At 33.3% G+C, this 20,002-nt stretch overlaps 10 protein-coding genes across 10 annotated transcripts; 7 read left to right on the top strand and 3 right to left on the bottom strand.

The window, feature by feature from the left end:
• Window positions 1-455: 455 nt before the first annotated feature.
• On the bottom strand, window positions 456-1,466 carry Chro.60172 (sa20 protein). The annotated part of the gene is made up of 1 exon (XM_663078.1): window positions 456-1,466. The coding sequence occupies one exon, from the start codon at window positions 1,464-1,466 to the stop codon at window positions 456-458; it is 1,011 nt and encodes a 336-aa protein (XP_668170.1).
• Window positions 1,467-2,195: 729 nt separating this feature from the next.
• Window positions 2,196-3,494, top strand: Chro.60173 (histone deacetylase). Its single annotated transcript, XM_663077.1, has 1 exon — window positions 2,196-3,494. The coding sequence occupies one exon, from the start codon at window positions 2,196-2,198 to the stop codon at window positions 3,492-3,494; it is 1,299 nt and encodes a 432-aa protein (XP_668169.1).
• Window positions 3,495-4,699: 1,205 nt separating this feature from the next.
• Chro.60174 (hypothetical protein) lies at window positions 4,700-5,146 on the top strand. Its single annotated transcript, XM_663076.1, has 1 exon — window positions 4,700-5,146. One exon carries the CDS (start codon window positions 4,700-4,702, stop codon window positions 5,144-5,146), a length of 447 nt encoding a protein of 148 aa, XP_668168.1.
• A 1,830-nt stretch (window positions 5,147-6,976) lies between these two features.
• Window positions 6,977-8,449, top strand: Chro.60176 (pre-mRNA splicing factor ATP-dependent RNA helicase). Its single annotated transcript, XM_663075.1, has 1 exon — window positions 6,977-8,449. One exon carries the CDS (start codon window positions 6,977-6,979, stop codon window positions 8,447-8,449), a length of 1,473 nt encoding a protein of 490 aa, XP_668167.1.
• A 221-nt stretch (window positions 8,450-8,670) lies between these two features.
• Window positions 8,671-10,665, top strand: Chro.60177 (cdc2-related protein kinase). The annotated part of the gene is made up of 1 exon (XM_663074.1): window positions 8,671-10,665. One exon carries the CDS (start codon window positions 8,671-8,673, stop codon window positions 10,663-10,665), a length of 1,995 nt encoding a protein of 664 aa, XP_668166.1.
• Window positions 10,666-11,254: 589 nt separating this feature from the next.
• Window positions 11,255-13,249, top strand: Chro.60178 (E2F-related protein). Its single annotated transcript, XM_663073.1, has 1 exon — window positions 11,255-13,249. The coding sequence occupies one exon, from the start codon at window positions 11,255-11,257 to the stop codon at window positions 13,247-13,249; it is 1,995 nt and encodes a 664-aa protein (XP_668165.1).
• A 500-nt stretch (window positions 13,250-13,749) lies between these two features.
• Window positions 13,750-13,965, bottom strand: Chro.60179 (hypothetical protein). The annotated part of the gene is made up of 1 exon (XM_663072.1): window positions 13,750-13,965. The coding sequence occupies one exon, from the start codon at window positions 13,963-13,965 to the stop codon at window positions 13,750-13,752; it is 216 nt and encodes a 71-aa protein (XP_668164.1).
• A 457-nt stretch (window positions 13,966-14,422) lies between these two features.
• On the bottom strand, window positions 14,423-14,647 carry Chro.60180 (hypothetical protein). The annotated part of the gene is made up of 1 exon (XM_663071.1): window positions 14,423-14,647. One exon carries the CDS (start codon window positions 14,645-14,647, stop codon window positions 14,423-14,425), a length of 225 nt encoding a protein of 74 aa, XP_668163.1.
• A 502-nt stretch (window positions 14,648-15,149) lies between these two features.
• Window positions 15,150-17,264, top strand: Chro.60181 (interaptin). The annotated part of the gene is made up of 1 exon (XM_663070.1): window positions 15,150-17,264. The coding sequence occupies one exon, from the start codon at window positions 15,150-15,152 to the stop codon at window positions 17,262-17,264; it is 2,115 nt and encodes a 704-aa protein (XP_668162.1).
• A 244-nt stretch (window positions 17,265-17,508) lies between these two features.
• Window positions 17,509-19,992, top strand: Chro.60182 (galactosyltransferase). The annotated part of the gene is made up of 1 exon (XM_663069.1): window positions 17,509-19,992. One exon carries the CDS (start codon window positions 17,509-17,511, stop codon window positions 19,990-19,992), a length of 2,484 nt encoding a protein of 827 aa, XP_668161.1.
• Window positions 19,993-20,002: the final 10 nt, after the last annotated feature.

The raw sequence follows: 20,002 nt of genomic DNA, 5'->3' as shown, positions 1-20,002 counted from the left end.
AAAAAAATTGAAAAAAATACAACTTCAAAGTCTACCTCAAAAAGTGTTAAACCAAAAAAATCACCTGTTGGAAAATTAACCACTAAAACAAACTTGAAGATTGCCTCAAAAAATGAAAGAACATCTTCAAAGTTAATTAAGAAAGATTCAAACAAAAAAATGAGCATCTGTAAGTCTTCTGCAAAAAGCCTTTCAACCGGATCTAAATGTAAAAAGACCTAACCAGTTCTAAAGCAATATAAGAGCTATCTTTTACAGCTATAGAGTAATCAACTGTGATCTAAATCCGCTTATTTTGAGTGATGTAGAACTGCAACGATTTCAGAATGATAAAAGTTTTGTTTCCAAGATAACATTTTTAATATTTTTTAATTCTAATGTTACAATAGGATTAGACCCAAATCATATTTGAGGGATAAGCATTAATTAATGTCTCTAGTTTCTATATAAGATATTTATTCGGTAGTTTTAGTGTTTACTGATGCCAAAAATATAGATATTTGTGATTCAATATTAGGAAAAAATATCAACATTGATAGAAATTTGTTCTGCGTTATTGTAGCAACACAGTAAGAGTCTGAAATAGTAGTAGAAAACTGTATTACAGACATTAAGTGATTAATATCAAAAGTTGCAAAAACTCTAAATAATTCTTTCTCATCAGTTGGGCGATTTTGTTCTTGAGAAATAATCATCCTGGACTCATCATTATTTTCAGTGTGGAAAACAATGCAATTATTAAAAAATGTCTTTATTGAAACTGTAGAGTTCAATGATTTATCAGAAGTACAAATAAAATGACAGGTTTGGGATTTAGATCCTTCATCATGATTGTTTTGTGCTTTATTATTGTAATCTTGAACTATTTCAATTTCCACATATTTAGAATCAACTAGCTTCATTTTTTCAAATAGTCTCAATAGGGATTTTGGCGGAGGTAAAGAAAAGTGAGTATTGGGAATTTCACTACCAAATCTTTTCCCATCCTCACCTAAAGGAATTAATTCATTTGTTATTTTCGATTTCAAAATATCAACTTTGCAATCATGCGTTAGTTGAAATGTACTCATTTTTTTTGTTTCAATTATCATTGAGAAAGATAACACATTTTGTGAGTCTCTTTTGCTCAGTCTCAATGTGGTTTCTTTTGCTAATATTGAAGATCTCAAGGGAAGAATCAAAGCCTCGGGGTTCAAACTAATTCCAATAATATTCTCATTTTTACTTTCTAATACTGGTTCTGAGAAAAAAACATCTTCATATTTTAATCTACAAGACACATCCGCAATTTGTTCATCCCAATTGCAGTAGCTTGTTAGCAGCAAAATTAGTGAATTTTTTTCGAACTTGATATAAAATCTGCTGTTTTGTTTATTCGGTAGTCCCTTCATCATCTTTACAAATCCTTGTATACACTCCAAGAGTATACTAGACTTTCTTTGCAATAGAGTAGCCTTGAATCTCATCTCGGATAATTTTAATTAAAACATTTACACAATACAAGAACTAAGGTTTTAAAATAAATGAAAATTTTTCTAAAGTCATAAAATGGGGTATTTTTGAAAATACAAAATCAGATCTTGCAAGAGGGAAGTGAGGGGGAATTGTTCAAGTGAAGAAAACTTGTGCATACAAAAGTGAAATATAATACCTAACGATTATTCAGTCCTTAAGCACCATCGACAGAGTATTTTAGCATTTTAATTTTTTTCATTCTGTAATAAGAATTTCTTGCGATCAAACAATGTCTTGTATCTTACAAAAAAACATTTAAATATTAACCTCTTTTAAGATATATTAATAGGCGGGAAAAGCAAACAGTTTTTTCTTCGGTGATAATACTAAAAACAAAGTAAATTATATTTTGCACAATACCAAAGGGTATGTATGGCCATTAATTATTTAATTCTAATTGGTAGATTTGGTTTGGGTCATTTAATTACATCTTGATTATACGAACTAGAGAGTTAGTAACATTCTATTGCTACATAAAAGGTGTGTGTACACCGAAAACATAATTCAACGCAAAAAATTATTTCTCTGAATTAAATCGTAAAAAAATAAGACTATAAATATTGAGTTTTCGAGAGTATCATTAACAAGCCGATATATATATTGATCTATATATGCATATATAAATATTTGTATTTATTTATATAAAGATATATTAAAGATATCTATTATATAAATTATCAATGGGAGCCAAGAAGAAAATAGCATATTTCTATGACGAGGAAGTTGGCAATTTCCACTATGGCTTGGGCCATCCAATGAAACCGCATAGAGTTAGAATGACCCATGACCTTGTTTCTCAATATGGGTTATTAGAAAAAGTTGATGTTATGGTACCGACCCCTGGGACAGTCGAGTCTTTGACAAGGTTTCATTCGAATGACTATGTAGACTTTTTACGTAGCGTTAATACTGATAATATGCATGACTATTCTGATCACTTAGCTAGATTCAATGTAGGTGAAGACTGCCCTGTATTTGATGGCCTGTGGGAATTTTGTCAGTTGTCTGCCGGAGGATCACTTGGAGGGGCTCAATCTGTTAATGAGTTGGGATATCAATATGCAATAAACTGGGCAGGAGGACTCCACCATGGAAAAAAACACGAAGCTAGTGGTTTTTGTTATGTTAATGATTGCGTATTGGGCGCTTTAGAGTTTTTGAAATATCAACATAGAGTTTGTTATGTTGATATTGATATCCATCATGGAGATGGGGTTGAAGAAGCTTTTTATACTTCTCCTAGATGTATGTGCGTTTCATTTCACAAGTATGGTGACTACTTTCCAGGAACTGGAGCACTGAATGATGTAGGAGTGGAAGAAGGTCTTGGATATTCCGTGAATGTTCCTTTGAAAGACGGGGTTGATGACGCAACTTTTATTGACTTGTTTACTAAAGTTATGACACTGGTAATGGAAAATTATAGACCGGGGGCAATTGTTTTACAGTGCGGAGCTGACTCACTATCAGGAGATAGACTAGGTTGTTTTAACCTATCACTTAAGGGACATGGGCATGCCGTTTCTTTTTTAAAGAAATTCAACGTCCCATTGCTTATTTTGGGAGGTGGTGGTTACACACTCAGAAATGTTCCAAAATGCTGGACTTATGAAACAAGTTTAATAGTTGACACATATATTGACGAACAGCTTCCTAATTCATCAAATTTCTATGGGTACTATGGACCTGATTTTTCCTTAGCAGTTAGAACTTCAAATATGGAAAATCTAAACTCAAGACAAGATTGTGAAGAAATTTATAGGAAAATAAGTGAAAACTTCAGGGATTATGTGTTTCCAATCGGATCTCAAATATCAGCATACGACATACCTGAGAAGCTCCCTCTCTTATATAATCCAAACAAGACTCCAGATGACTATAAAGATGGCAACAACATTAAGCACGAACAGCATCAGGATTTCGATGATGAGATGAAAGAATGGCCTACAGTTGATTACAACAACAGGGCTATTGGATAGTATACCACTTCCTTATCTAGATTTTGTCACGAATTAATTAAGCTTAGCGCGGCGAAAAGTTAGTAAGCCATGACCATAGATAGGTACTAGAATGCGAATAGATATCTAACACTTCATTTTAGCGATTAAAAGAAAGTTATTTTAGTAAACCTAACAGACCTAATACCAACTTTATTCTTTTACTATAATAGATGTAACTCGTCCATATAGATTTAAGATCTGGGTTTCTCCTTCTTTTCCTTGAATAATGCAAGTAGTGATACTCCTGAGACCTTCACAGCCTTGAAACGTACTCCTGGAATATCACCAACAGAGTGACCCTTACGACCGAAACCAGCGACAAGCACTTCATCATTCTCGTCAATGTAGTTCAAGCAACCATCACGTGGAACGAATGCTGTAATTTTCTTACCATTCTTGATAAGTTGTACACGAACACATTTACGAACAGCAGAGTTTGGTTGCTTTGCTTCTATACCAAAACGTTCAACAACGATTCCCTTAGCATGAGAAGCACCTCCAAATGGATTAGACTTGTATCTTGTACCTAAGTTTGCTCTCTTGTACTGCTTATCTGCCCATTTTTGAGTTCTACGACGTGTGCGAAGCTCACGTGCCGTATTGATACCCTTTGGTTTTCCTATTGAATGAAAGTTAAAGTATTTCGGATACAAATCAATGGTAGTCTCAATATTCACTTACCTGAACCCATTTTTCAGTTATAATTACTCTCAAAAGACAAAAAAAAATTGATTGAACGAGTTAAATCAATGTCGACAAACTCTGATTGAATTATCAATTACCAATAATTAGTCTACCGCTAGCTAGAACTACGTTAAGCTAATTTAAACAAATATACATTTATATATATATTTAATATTAATTTGTCTCTTAAAGAGACGACATAAATGGTATATTGACGCGGTTTATTAGTGGCGCCTATGTATTTGTATAATATTTTTTTGTACGAGAAAAAATGAGAAATTTATCCTGTATTTATGACTAGTCGGAAGTAACTTAACTTAATTTTGGAGCATATTAATTGCTTGGATTATGTTTTTCTTAAATAGGGCACCCATACCATCCCCAAGTAGTGATGATAAAATTACTCAACTCCAAACTACTTTAAACAATATTTTGCATTGTTTGACTGTGAGTTTTAGATTTACTATTATGCTATATTTTATTAACTATGCTTTCTTTTCATGATTTACATTCAGGATGCTTTGTATTTACTGCCGGATCTTGCGCCTAAGGTAACATCTAGCTTGCAGTTAGAGGAAGGCGAGGATTTGAATGCTGTAAAACATGATATACTCTACAGAGCAAACTACATCTCAACGGGTTTTGAGTGTGCAAATGACTTGATCTCCAAAATGTACCAACTAAGACCACTAAATGGTGAAGATGCAGAGAGGTACTTAAACAAAATCGAGGAGTTAAGGTCTAAAAACGATAATTGTGTTAGAGAATTAAAATGTGTGTCAGAAGAATGCACGATTGTATTAGATAAATTAAATATGAGCATTAGTAAATACGTCGAAGATTCTATAAACAAAAACATTATTTCAAATGATACAGAGAATAAAATGAATATGACTTTAGGAGAAATGTACGAGATAAATTATCATGCGCGCTCTAATGATATTTGAATTCTTGAGAACATTTAAGAGTATTTATGGAGGAATTAAAGCATCTCAGAATACTCAGTAAGGTTCAAGCAAGGATGTTTGAAGAATGGAATACTAATGATAGAGATCTTGCTGAATATTTATGCTATATCGGCAAAGAAAGTAAATCACTCAAAGAGTTTAATGGGAAAGTAACAAGTATTAGTGGTGATAAAATATCTCACGAAGTTTTGGGCGATATTTATTCAATAATAAATGATACTGAATCTAAATTGAACAAAGTAAATGGTGATTCTTTAAAGCTTCAAAAACCGGACTCGAATAGCAACAATTTAAATTTTGCTATTCCAAATGAGAAAGCACCATTAAGCAAACATGCTCTGGAACTTATTAGGAAGGAGGATCCTCATTATGTGGATATTAACAGAAAAAACAAGGGCCAAAGCGAGACAATTTCCTCAGGATTTGGAATGAAGGACACCAATTTAAAAAAAGGATTCGGTGCAATTTCAGGAATTAAACTGGTAGATAGTTGCAGTGTAAAATCCCAATACTCAGGTAATAAGCAAGAAAGGGTATCTAATGACTATGAAAAGTGGGAAATTATGCAGCTCCTTAATTCAGGAGTTATTTCAAGGGATGAAATTCCTTATGACATTTGCGATACAACCGGTGATACTAACGATTTTCAAAATGTAGAAATATCCACTGAGATTGAGCTTAGAAATTATGAGCCATTGTTTCTCAAAGGGCAATCAATTAAAAAGTTCAATTTTGACTCTTCAATACAAGTCGTAGTAAATCCAGAAGGGAGTTTGAATAAAGCAGCTGAGTTAGCATCTAACATTGCGAGAGAACGAAGAGAGATTCGAGATTTTCAGGAAAAGACCTTAATAGATAGTATTCCAAGAGATATGAACCGGCCTTGGGAAGACCCCAATCCAGAGGCTGGGGAGAGAACGATTGCAAGCGCGCTACGAGGAATTGGGATGAATTCTCAAACCACACCGGAATGGAAACGGCAGTATTTAGGAAAGAGTTTGAGTTTTGGCAAAAAGAATGTTACTGCCTCTATATTGGAACAAAGAAAAAATTTACCCATTTACCCAATGAGAGACTCACTAATCGACGCAATAAGAAATAACCAGGTAATAGTTGTTATAGGAGAAACAGGTAGTGGTAAAACTACTCAGATTACCCAATATCTATATGAAGAAGGATTTTGCAAAGATGGTGGAATGATTGGTTGTACTCAACCAAGAAGAGTTGCTGCAACTTCGATAGCTAGACGCGTTGCGCAGGAAATGGGATGTACATTGGGCTCCACTGTTGGATTTGCAATTCGATTTGAAGATATCACAACGCCAGAGACAAAAATTAAATATATGACAGATGGAATGCTTCTTAGAGAAGCTTTATCGGATAACTGTTTATCACAATACAGCGTTATTATGCTGGATGAGGCTCATGAGAGAACAATCACAACAGACGTGTTGTTTGGACTGTTAAAGGTAAGTTAATAATTTATTTGCATTTAATAGTTAAAAGATTCACTGTTTCAATTTTACTGCTTTTTTTAATATTAAATAGCAGCTTGATGATTGAGTTATCATTCAATTGTTAATGCATTGAAACACATACTGAATTTAGGTTTATCCAATCATTGACTGATGACTAATAGTTATTGAGAATATACTATTGGACAGATACCAATGATACAACGCTTGACTATTAAATGCTGATATTTTCATATATATTAACTATCTTTAGGAAACATGCATTAAACGCCCCAAGTTCAGGTTAATTGTAACATCGGCTACTCTTGAAGCAGATAAATTTTCCGCGTATTTTATGAATTGTAATATTTTTACTATTCCTGGAAGAACTTTTCCAGTTGAAATATTGTACTCAAAAGAGCCTGTGGACGATTATGTTGAGGCTACATTGGTTACTGTACTTCAGATTCATTTGCGCGAGCCTCCTGGAGATATTCTGGTGTTTCTAACTGGTCAAGAGGAGATCGATAATGCTTGTCAAACTCTACATGAAAGGATGAAAAGGCTGGAAAATATGAAGCCTCCGCCATTGATTATATTACCTGTTTACTCATCCCAGCCTAGCGAAATTCAGTCTCTAATTTTTGAAGATGCTCCTCCTGGATGTAGGAAATGCGTGATTGCAACAAACATTGCGGAGGCGTCCCTTACCATTGATGGTATTTTTTTTGTAGTTGACCCGGGATTTTCAAAAATGATGGTTTTTAATTCAAAAACAGGAATGGACAGTCTCACAGTCACCCCAATTTCCCAAGCTAGCGCAAAACAGAGATCTGGAAGAGCTGGAAGAACTGGACCAGGAAAATGCTATCGGTTATACACTGAAGCTGCTTTCAATACAGAAATGCTTCCAACAACAGTTCCTGAGATACAACGTACTAATCTTGCCAATACAGTATTACTTCTAAAGGCACTAGGGGTGAACGATTTACTTAATTTTGACTTTATGGATCCACCTCCCACTACGACACTTTTAATTGCTTTAGAAACTTTGTTTGAGCTTGGGGCACTTGATGAAGAAGGTTTTTTAACTAGATTAGGTAGAAAAATGGCAGAGTTACCTATGGAGCCAAAGCTGAGTAAAATGGTTCTTTCTTCTGTTGATTTGGGTTGCTCTGACGAAATAATAACAATCACTTCTATGCTTTCTGTACAAAATGTTTTTTATAGGCCCAAGGATAAACAAGCTCAGGCAGACAAGAAGAAGTCGAAATTTTACCATCCGCAAGGGGATCATTTGACATATCTAAACGTGTATAACTCCTGGAAAAAGCAAAGATACTCAGTTCCTTGGTGTTATGAAAATTTTCTACAATCTCGAGCACTTAAAGGAGCGCAAGACGTTCGTAAGCAGTTAATTAATATATTTGACAAGTATAAGCTAGATATAATCTCAGCAGAAAATGATCACGACAAAATAAGGAAGGCAATTTGCGCTGGGTTTTTTAGTAACTCTTGTAAAAAAGATTCTCAAGAAGGTTACAGAAATTTGGTTGACAATCAACATGTTTACTTACATCCATCTAGCACACTATTTAACAAATCTCCTGAATGGATACTTTACCACGAACTTGTATTTACTTCAAAAGAATACATTAGAGACTGCTGTACTATTAAGCCTCATTGGCTTGTTGATTTTGCTCCTAATCTATTTCAATTTGCAGACCAGGATCAGCTGTCAAAAAGGAAAAAAAAGGAAAAGATTCAACCACTATATAACAAATATGAAGATCCAAACTCTTGGAGGTTATCAAAAAGAAGAAGATAAAGCTCCTGTTAACAATTTTTAACCTAGTTCTTTGGTATATTCTCAAATATAATATACCGCCAATGTATTGTAGGAAATTAATAACTATTTTCTTATTAAAATGATTTAAGTCTTATAATATATTTGTATTTCGTTAAGGACAATTTTGATTTAATTCAGTACTATTTTGTATAAGAAGCACATTCTCGCATTAAATTGTTGTTTCTTCCATAGAGTACATTATGGTACTCGGAAACTATTTAAGTTCTTATGTGAAGATTATGCGCATAGGCCAAGGTGCATTTGGAGACGTTTGGCTCGCTGAAGACTTAAAGAAGAAAAGGCATGTTGCTTTAAAAAAGCTCATTTCAAAGGAGAGTAGAGACGGATTTTCAAAGACAGCAATTAGGGAAATAGTTTTACTAACGAACTTGAAGCATGAAAACATTGTCGAGTTGTATGGAGTCGTTTTTTCGAGGCCTCATAACGACTTGAACGAACATAATATTCATGGAAATCCAATTAATGCTGTGTCTTCTCACTTACAATCAAGTGCACCAAACAGGGGTTCTATTTGGATGGTATTTGAGTACTTACCATATGATCTTTCTGGCTATATAGAAGGTCTTAAGTTAGAAGGTAGAGTAATTAAGGTGATAGATATTAAGGTAATCATTCGACAGCTTCTATCGAGTTTAGAGTATTGCCACCTTAATAATACAATTCACAGAGATATTAAATGTGCAAATTTATTAATTTCAGGAGATGGGGTTGTGAAGCTAGCGGATTTTGGTCTTGCAAGGGTTTTCAATACTCGTAATAGGATGCTCACTAATAGAGTTGTCACACTTTGGTATAGACCACCCGAACTTTTATTGGGCGCACAATTTTACGATACTCCCGTTGATATGTGGTCAGTTGGATGTATACTTGGCGAACTAGTTTTGCAGCAGCCGCTATTTTGCAGTGAAACGGAAGCTGGAGTATTGAAATCAATTGGCGATACTCTTGGCTCTCCTCCCTCAGATATGCTGTTTGAACTTAAGAAGCTTCCTTTATGGAATGATCACGATAATAACCCACTATTACAAATTTTGGGTTCAGGAACGGGATCTAAATTTAGACAATTTACTTCACGCATTGAAGAGAAGGTTGGCCAACAAGGATTAGATTTACTATTACAATTGCTGCAATATTCACCGGAAAGCAGATTAACTGCGCGTCAGGCCTTAGAGCATCCATGGTTAAATTCTAATAACCCAGATGAAGTAATTCCTGATAAATTAGATATGTCCATCTTCACTCAAAAAAAACAATTTCATTCCTTAAATGCAAGAAAATTGCGTGATAAACTTCAGGGTAGACTTAAGGCCCCTTCATCCTCAGAAGCAGGTGGTGCATTAAACGCAGTAATTGGGAAGGCATACAATGTAGGAAGCATAAAAAAGAATATTGAAGAAGACATCAAAGCAAAGAATGCTTCAAAAAATGAAGAAATGAAGGGACAGCAAACTAGTGATACAAGTTCTGTCAATAACGCTGATTCATCTTCAGCCGTTGATGAAAGAAAATTTAAGAGATCTAGAAGCAGAGAATCAGACGATAATTTAAATGGGTCCAGGTGGAAGTTGAGAAATTCTAGTGAAAGAAAGCACTCCAAAGAGCATGACAAAAGGTGTACATTGAATAATCACGACAGAAAGGAAAGAGAGCGCGAAAGGGAACGTGAAAAAGAGTGCGAAAGGGAGCGTGAAAGGGAGCGTGTAAGAGAGCGTGAAAGAGAGCGTGAAAGAGAGCGTGAAAGGGAGCGTGAAAGGGAGCGTGAAAGAGAACGTGAAAGAGAGCGTGAAAGAGAGCGTGAAAGGGAGCGTGTAAGGGAGTTTGAAAGAGATGAATACGAAAGAAGGAGATATGAATACTCATGGGATGATAGCTACTCACGTAGTAGAGACAGAGAGCCAGCGTACTACGACTATAGGTACCCGAGCAGCTCACGATATAATAGAGACTATCCAAATGGAAGCCGCTCTAGTCTCTCGCAGCACCTATCTCCGCATTCGCCACAAAACAACGCATATCTATCATCTAACTATTCTGAGAACCAATATAGAAGAAAGAATTCACCTCCAAGGAGTTCACGCGAGCACTCAAGTAAATATAGCGCATCAAGAGGCGCGAGTTCAAGTATGTACCCTGAAGGCAGGAGCAAGAATGAATATCGAGACCACAGGAGGTGATGATAAGTCATGTTTATCCTTATCGATTCATTAGGGACTAAACTATAGCCGATAATTAATGCTAAAAATTAGTTTACTTTTAAGCATACTTCTCTTTATAATACAAGCCACGCCTACAAAAACAGCCCACAGTATTTAACTAGAAAGTAACTAGATTTAACCACACCTCCAAGGCGCCATAGACATATTGGGCGGCGCATCAAGTACCGTCTAAAATTTAAATAACCCATTTTATTAATAATATATGAAAATAAGTATATCCATTTAACGCGGGAGGATATATAGGGTAAGCTATATATCTAATGGGGAGCAGATTATATATTAGATATGTTAAATACGATATAAAAGGCAATACTTGAAATACATGTTAATATATATAATATTTATATTTATAAATGAATTAATTGAATACTTTCCATATACAATAATAAAAATATATTATTAGTATATTTAGTACGAGGATAATAAAGCGCTATATTTTGTATCCCGCTTCCGCTCTTATATATTTTTTATTATATTGTAGTTTTCCACGTAAGAAGTTTTTAAAGATAAATTCAGAATAAGGTCGATATAAAGCTTGTTTAGTAGAATGACTAACGAGGTTCCTTACAATCTCCAAATGATGGGAACTTCATCAACATCTACTAATTCCGGGAATAGTGGAGACATTGTATCTGGAATAGGTTCTGAAATAATTCATGATGGTACCGGTGGATGTAATAATAACGCAAGTTCAAATACTCAGGACGTTCTTTCTTTGTTAAGCTATCTTGTTCCAAATTCTGGCGGTGATGTAAATTGCTCCTCAGTCAATCCTCCTCCACAAATAGCGGACCCGGTAACGATTAATGAGCTTCTTGGTCTAATAAACGGCGCAGTTTCATCCAATTCTAATGGAATTAAAGGGGGCGCCTCTAATGCGTCAAACTCACATGATCCCAATAATTTGATAGATACAACTAATAATAGTAATAACAATAACAATAGTAATAATAATAATAATAATATGGCTAGCTCTATTCCCTACCTTCTGCCCTTACTAATGGGTTCAGGTTCCAATAATGACCAGAATATAACGCTTCTTAATAGCTTAGTTTCTTCTTCAGGAAATTCGAATGGTACTCAGGGAAATATAAATCAATTCGTTTCCCAATTGCAAAACTTGTTACCACCCATAGTTCCGGGCCATAACTCTGGAAATATACAAAATAACCAAAATCTGAGCCACTCTAATAGCGGATCTAATCATTCTGCGGAACATCTACAAATGATCTATGGTGGTGGAAATAATATGAGCGCTGATAACAAATCAGAGCTTCTTGCAGCGGCAGCGGCTTTCGCTGCATCAAACACTATGAATATTTCTAATGCCGGGCCGGTAACTAACTCTAGAGGTAGAGCAAGGAAAAGAACTTCAACCACTCCATTGGGTGGAATGAGAGGGAGGAGGGATTCTACAGATGCCAACAAAAGAAGAGGAGGAAGCCCTGGCCGTCATCATACCATGGATGGAACGGGGATGCCTGCTTCTGGAGCATTGTTACCTCATATTCCGTCTCTTGGCAACGATGGAATTGAGACTCTAGAACATAGTGGTGGTGTTAGCATGCTAGGCACACCGGCTGCGCATCATAACGGATCGCAATATAATGAATTTAGTACCGAAGATGCACGACACTCTGTCAGGTTCGAGAATGGTCTCGTATTAATGACTAAGCGATTTATTCAGTATCTTTATGAGCAAGGTGAAAGCAGAATTATTGATTTGGCTGCAGCAGAGGCTCATATGGATGTACAAAGAAGAAGACTTTATGATATTACCAATGTCTTGGAAGGAATTGGAATCCTTAAAAAAATGGGTCGTAACGCATTTATGTGCTCTGCGTCTGTACCTGAGGTTCTAGTTGAGCGCGATGCTGTACTTTCTTCATTTGGTACAGTTGATATGAGTGTTAAATTGGCGCCGAATATTGATGACGAGACTCTTGACACTATTCCTTGGTTCTGTAGTTATAACAAATTGCAAGTTCTTTCGAACTCTGAGTACGAGGTTATGGAGAAGACCCTTATTCAAAGAAAAGAGCAACTTTTACAGGCATGCCAACAACTTGGATTTAATGATATAGTTGACCAGTATACAATTGCAACTAGTACAGCAGGTGCCCATGTAACTGGTGGAGCGGTAGCAAATTATACAGCAGCAGTTCACGCAAATAGACCTCAAAGTCATACTGGTGGTGCATCAAATTCTAGAACGACAACAACAAGCCAACATTCTGGCCTTTCATTATCACATACAGGTCATGCCATAAGAGAAGACAGCATTTCTGTGCCAAATACTATTGAACAACAGCCAAATGAGGCGAGCTCCGCATCTAACAGCAATGCGGGAGCTTTATGGGGGAGTATAATGGGTGGGACAAATAGAACCAGTACCGTTCCTTCAATTCATCATCCCGATGCTCGTTGGATGGAGACTGCTGAAACTAACCATGGTACAGCCAAACATAGGATAGATGGAGATCAAAACTCAGGGTCTGGAGTTGTTGGTCAGAATGAAAATATCAGTGGTTTCTCTGAATGAACTGACCAATTTTCAAGATTTTATGGGAACCCGTCTAGGCTTATATTATTTAATGTTACCTATAATTATATTAAAAGCTTAATGTTATAATTAATCTAACAATTGAACACAGAAATGCTCTTTTTTAGAGTTAAGATCTGCATTTAGCATGAGAAGTAATTAATTTGTAATTGGAATTAATGTAAGGATTGATTTAATTTTTTGATAAAATGAGTAATACTCAAAATTTATGTACATGGAGAAATTACATCGTTTATTCTCATTTTTAGTCCATTTGCCTTTTACATTATATCGTTCTTAACTCTTAGTCCCAGCGTTTAATTCTACCTTTAAATTTCAAAATGTTTAGATTCAGAATTTTTTCTTAGTTGAAATTGCCTTGACCAAATTATTCAAATGATTAAACATACATAATAGCAGATAAATAAGTTATATAGTGAGAACTAAATGGTGGGAAGTAGGCCTAAATGGTGCAGTTGGCAGTTTAATATGATTTAATATTAATTTTTTCGACCTCTGAAAGCTTTTTGCTGTTTTTCTCTTCTTATTTCCTCCAGCTCTTCGAGGATTTCCTCTATTTCTTCCGCCTCCTGAACTGCTTCCTCGATCCTCCCCTCTTGAATAGCTTGTTTAATTCCTTCTTCATCGAGGTTTTCGAGAACAGGATTGGTTGCGAGTTCATATTCATACTCGCTTTGAAGTTCTTCTTCGGTCATCTTTCTCCTTAAGTTGGACTTTTTTACTACGTTTTTAAAAACAGGTGTACCAACTTGTTTATTTGGTACTTGCTTTCTGATATTTTTACTTGGTTGTTTTTCATCCCTTGATTGATTAATAACCAGATTTGCATAGGGATCTACATGATCAGGATTATCTATATTAGCATTAGAATCTATTAGTTGGGATACAAAGCAATTAATGAGAAATTACTAAAGAATAATTTAGAAGAACTCACCTGAACCTGTCTTAATTATATTTTTTTTGTTTGATTTTGAATTTGAAAAACTTATTGTTAGGAAAATACGATGTAAAATGATACCTGAAAGTAAGTTGTGTGAATATATTATTAAATTTATCTACAATTAATGATTGGTTCTGGTTAATTTTTTTTATTAGAAAGATCATCAGCAATTTATGAATTAACCAAAATAAATCATTAAATAGTAGTTTTAATTAATAATACTTACCAAAAATAAATAGTGCAAATATAATAAAAATAATGAAATATTTTTTAGAATTCGAAGTTTGTGATTTTGAACTGGATTTTGCAGGGGGAGATGCTTTAATATTTATAGGACTAAATGTTGGTAAATCATCCGTTTTTTTATGGTCAATTCTTTCCTTAATGAACGAACCAGATTTCAATGGCCTTATTAATGAAGAAGATCTTTGCATCATTCCAATATTATAAAAGAATTATAATGATACCTTCGTATTGTTTCTACTTTTTTCTTGCTGTTATGAATTTGTCTAATGCATGCAAAATGTCTATTTTAGCGCCTATCATAGTGCAATTGCTACGATAACATTAATTAATTGGTTATATATAACTATTTAAAAATCACTTTGCCGGAAATTTTATTAAAAAAAGAATAGACAACATTTTTTTTGAATTTTTCTTCTTTAACAATGTCTGTAAAACCGATTTTCTAGCGTTTCGCCACTTGTTGGTCAAATATGATTATGTTTAAATACTAAAAAAACGTATTCTAAATTCCAAGGTATATTCTAAGACTAATGAGTGATAAATATAGTTTGTTATATATAACTACCATGAAATAATAAGAATTTTAGATTTTATTAATAATTTTGGTAATATTCATTAAACAAAGCGCCAAAATAAATAAAAAATTAAATTTGTTTTGATGCGATAATATTCTAATGCAATGAACTTTTACACATGCAATCAATTATAAAAAATGCGTTTGATAAAGTATCAGTTATTAAGGATGTAGTCGGGAACTCTATTGAAGAAGCAGTCAAAAGCAATTCAAGAGATGCTTCATATGTATTTAACTCGGGATCTTCAATTTCCACTAGTATTGTTAATTGGGCTGAAAAAAACAATGTTTCTGAAAGGGCCAACAATATCAAAGTAAGTGCGAGCATGTTTGTCGGAGATTTAGCGACTGGCTTAAAGGGTATGACCAATAACATTACAGTTCAGAGCAATTTAACCTTGGAAAAATCAAATCAACATAAATTATTCCAGGAAAAAAGCGAATACGATTATTTTTCTGGAGAATTTGACTCTATTGATAATATTGATAGGTTCTATGATGACAATAAATCCTCTGTTAAATCTGTTTACAAATCAGAAAATACATTTAGAGAGATACGCCAAACAGAATACGAGCTTCCAAGTGAAATAGAAAATCCTCAAATAATACCAATTTGTAACTCAAATAAAAGTTCTAATTCCGACAAAATATGTTTTACATCTGGAGATTTAGATATTGAATCTAATGGCTCGAGTTCAAATGAATTAATTGGTGAGCCGATAAAAGATAAACTTATTCAAGACTGCCCTAAATCAGATAATGAATGTAACTTACTAGATCTTGATAAATCTAGCTTTCAAAATTCAAAAAATGAGTTAATGTTTTCAATTAATCAGAGAAAAAATGATCATGATAAGAAAATCGTCTTTTCAAATAATCAATCAACAATACCCGAAAATTGTACTCAAATTTCTAATACTGAATATGAATATTTTGAAAATACTAAAAACCAAAGACACGATAATCATTTTAAAACTCGATCTAAGATATATAGCCCCAATTCATCAACTATTGAGCCTCAAGAAACATCTCAAGAAGTGAATTTGGACATAAAAAATCATCAAATAAGTAAATTTGAAGAAAACTCGAAAAATGATAATAACCCTCGACTGAATCCACTTACTTTTTTCCAAGAAACTTCCAAACTTAAAGAACAAAATAAATCCCTTGAAAATCAATTGGAACAAGTAAAAAATGAATCCGTTGAACTTAAAGAAAAGGTTAATATGAAAACAAAAATCATAAATTCGATTAATTCTAGACTTTCTAAATTGGAAATTGAAAAGAAATCTTTGAATAACTACATAACTGAACTTGAAACTTCAAAGGCAGAATATAAATTGAAAATTGATGAGTTGGAGCATCTCAATATTAACTTAAAACGAAATGAAGATGTTAATAAGGAACAAACAAATACTATTAGATCTCTACAAGAGAAAATAGCCGAATTAGAAAATGCACTTGCTATAGGTGAAGCAAATAAGATTGAATCTCTAAAAACTTATCAGAATGAGATTTCAGAACTTAGATTAAAGTTATCTAATTCAAAGGAAAAAGAAAGCAGTAATTACAAGCCTTATATTAATAGAATAAGTGCATTAGAACATCAGCTTAGTGAATTAAGAAGAAGGCACTCGAATGAACTACAAAGATTTGAAACAATAATAGATGACTTAAAAAAAAAATCAGTCAAAGATAGGACTGAAAAAGAAGTATTGGAAAACAAACTAAAAGAAGCAAATAAGCTTCATCAAGAAACTGTCGAAAATTATGATGTTCAAATTTCTCAGTACCAATTTATTCTAGATCAAATTGAAAATAATAAAGTATCAAATTCCTACGATACAAAGAAATTAATTGATTCAAATAAAAGTTTTAAGCTTTCAATATGTAATGCCAATGAGTTAATAATTGAATGCAAACATGCTGATAGTGGAGAAATGAGTTTTAATCAAAATACATTCCCTTATTTAAACCACACGATTTTATCCAAGCCAAATGCTACAACGCAGCTTTCAATGTTAAATCCTCTACAAGAAGAAATTAAACAAGCTTTACACGATAAGCAACTATTGGAAGATGAATATTTTATTGTTTACGAAAAAAACAAACAAATCGGTCAAGAACTGGAAGAAGAAAAACAACGAAATAGACTTCTCCAACAACAATTGGAGGCTATGTTTAAATTGGTTAATGATTTAAGCATCAAACTCGATGAATCTAAAAAATCATAATTATGTGAAATTATTATCGCAATTTATATAAATAATGCAAACTATCATCTGTTTCAAATTAGTAAATCATTTAAAAAAAAAAATTGCAAGTTCATTTAATTTATGTTTTTTTCTTCAATGTGGCGATTTTAATCCACATAAATGCATTTGCACCACATGAAATATTTTCTCAACTGAATTATATTGTCGTTGTATTACTGAAGAAATATATTCTCATTAATTATTAAATTATTACTTCAATAATATGAAAATTTTGCGTTTTAAGTCACTTTTCTTTTTTCTTGAATTTTCACTGATAATAACTAATTCGAGTACGTATATTCCAAATGACAATAAAATATTTTCTGGAGTATTTCTTCAATTATCAAGTAGAGAATTTGGAATCAAACAAAATAATGACAAAATTCAGGTAGGCTATAAAAATCAAACTGTAATAAGAACCGAATATAAAGATCATGACATTTCGCTTTGTGACATTGGATTCGCAATTTTGACGGCTCCCAAATATTTCAATACCAGAGTGAAAGATTTAAAAAATAGTTGGTTGAGACATTTATGTAGAACTGGTGGTGAACAGCAATTTTCTAGCAACTATGTGTTAATTTCATCCGAAGAACATACTGATATACCAACAATGATACCCAATTGCGAAGAAAATTATCTAAATCTTTGTTGTAAAACTCTTGCATCTTACAAGTGGATGGTCAAAAATTGGCCAAAAAAAAAGTGGTATATGAAACTTGATGACGATACTTTTGTGATTTTATCAAACTTAATTGATGAATTGAGCTCGTTTAATTCGAATGATAATATATTAATCGGTGGGCAGATCTATTTAACATTAGAAGATTCATTGGCTAATTCTGTTACTGGTAGGTCAAATACTTTGCATTGGAAATATCATGGTGAAGTTATAAAAGGGATCAGAGGTGGTGCAGGGTATTTGATGAGCAACTCTTTAGCAAACTTATTTATAAAAAATGGACAAAGATATTTAGATATCTGCAACGATGGTGGTTCAAAATTTAAGACATTCGAAGATGTATCTTTGTCACTATTGATTACAGAACTAGTAGGACAAAAATCAATAAAACACATCCCAGGGTTCCACTTTCATAATCCTGAAATCTCTTATCGTAATGGACTTGATAAAAGGGGATTTAGACCCATTACATTTCACATGATGCATGATACTAGTAGAATGGAATTTTTTGATTATTTATTGAATGGCTCAATGAGGCCTCCAACTTATTCATGTAACCACGGCTCTACAAATATGTGTATCTCTGAATTTGATCTTTCAATATCATCAAAATACTGGGATCCTGTTTATTTTGGCCCATTGAGTTCTAATAGTTCAAAAATACTCGGGAAAAATGCGGTTTATAAAAGTAATTCTAAATCTGAACATATATATATATACAACTCAAATAAAAGCAACGTTGAATCTTTAAATAATTTAAATGTATCAAAGGTGAAACCTGTACAAAAAAGTACAATAGAAATGTCTTATCCAGAATATAATCAATTATCAAATATGCAAGTTACAAATGTATTCAAATTTGACGAACATTTAAATAACACAAATATTCCATTACAATTTAAATATAACTCGTTAGAAATAGAACATCCATGCAAAAATTTAATAGAGGAATATTCTAACAAATTAAAAAGTTACTATAAACAAGTTTTCACTGGAATTAAAGAGGTATTGTTTGTTGGTTTCCCAGATCATCCAAACAGAGGAGATTCTGCAATTTTTACGGGTGCATTAATATTATTGGAATACTTGAAGATAAAAATTATTAAGGTAGTTCATTTATTGAATGAATATAATGTGAATGAGATTCTTAATTCATTTAGCTATAAAACTGAGGAGAGAGCTATTATTTTCCATGGTGGAGGGAACTTTGGAGATTTATATTCTCATCATCATGAATTAAGACATATTGTACTTAATGATTTTATTGATTACAAAATTATTATGTTTCCTCAGACAGTATTTTTCAAAAATGAAATAAACAAAGTTGCTACCAAAAAAAATTTTGTTAATCACAAAGGAGAAATATTCCTTGCAGCTAGAGACGGTCACTCGTTGAAAATTATGACTGAAATGTTCAATGATGTAAAAAACATCAAACTTGAGTTGTTGCCTGACATGGCATTTTTAATTGGGGACCAAAGAAAGAGAAGGGGCATTCCTTCTCTCGATATACTGGTACACGCAAGGGTAGACAACGAAGCTCCAGATTTAATGTTCAACAATACATTGGTAAAGATGAGCAAAATTAAAATAGAGAGTGTAAAAAAAGTGATAAAAGATAGTATTAAAATTGAGAATAATTCTGGAAAAGGTAAACATTTAAGCAAAGGCAAGATTTTGATAAAAAATGAAGAATGGATCGACTATTTGACAATATTAATTGACGATTGGTTAGATAGTGATGCAAACTACAATAATTTAATTAGTTCAGATTATATTGAAAAGTCGATTTCAAGAACATTAGATGGAATGGCATTTTTGTCTAGAGCCAACTTTGTAATAACTAACAGATTACATGGTCATATATTATTAACACTTTTGGGAGTTTCGCATATTGTCATGGGTGACTCATTTGGGAAATTAACAAATTTCAGAGAAACATGGACTGCTAGCTGTCCACTGTCAAGCTGGCATGACGAATTTTCCGATGCATTAGTTAGCGCATCAGAAGAATTGTATCAGTAAATTAATGTGG

Source organism: Cryptosporidium hominis (assembly GCF_000006425.1).
Source record: "Cryptosporidium hominis TU502 chromosome 6 CHRO016078, whole genome shotgun sequence".
NCBI classification, from domain to species: domain Eukaryota; phylum Apicomplexa; class Conoidasida; order Eucoccidiorida; family Cryptosporidiidae; genus Cryptosporidium; species Cryptosporidium hominis.
Note: the sequence above shows the minus strand (reverse complement) of the source record. Positions and strands in the feature narration are given on the sequence as shown.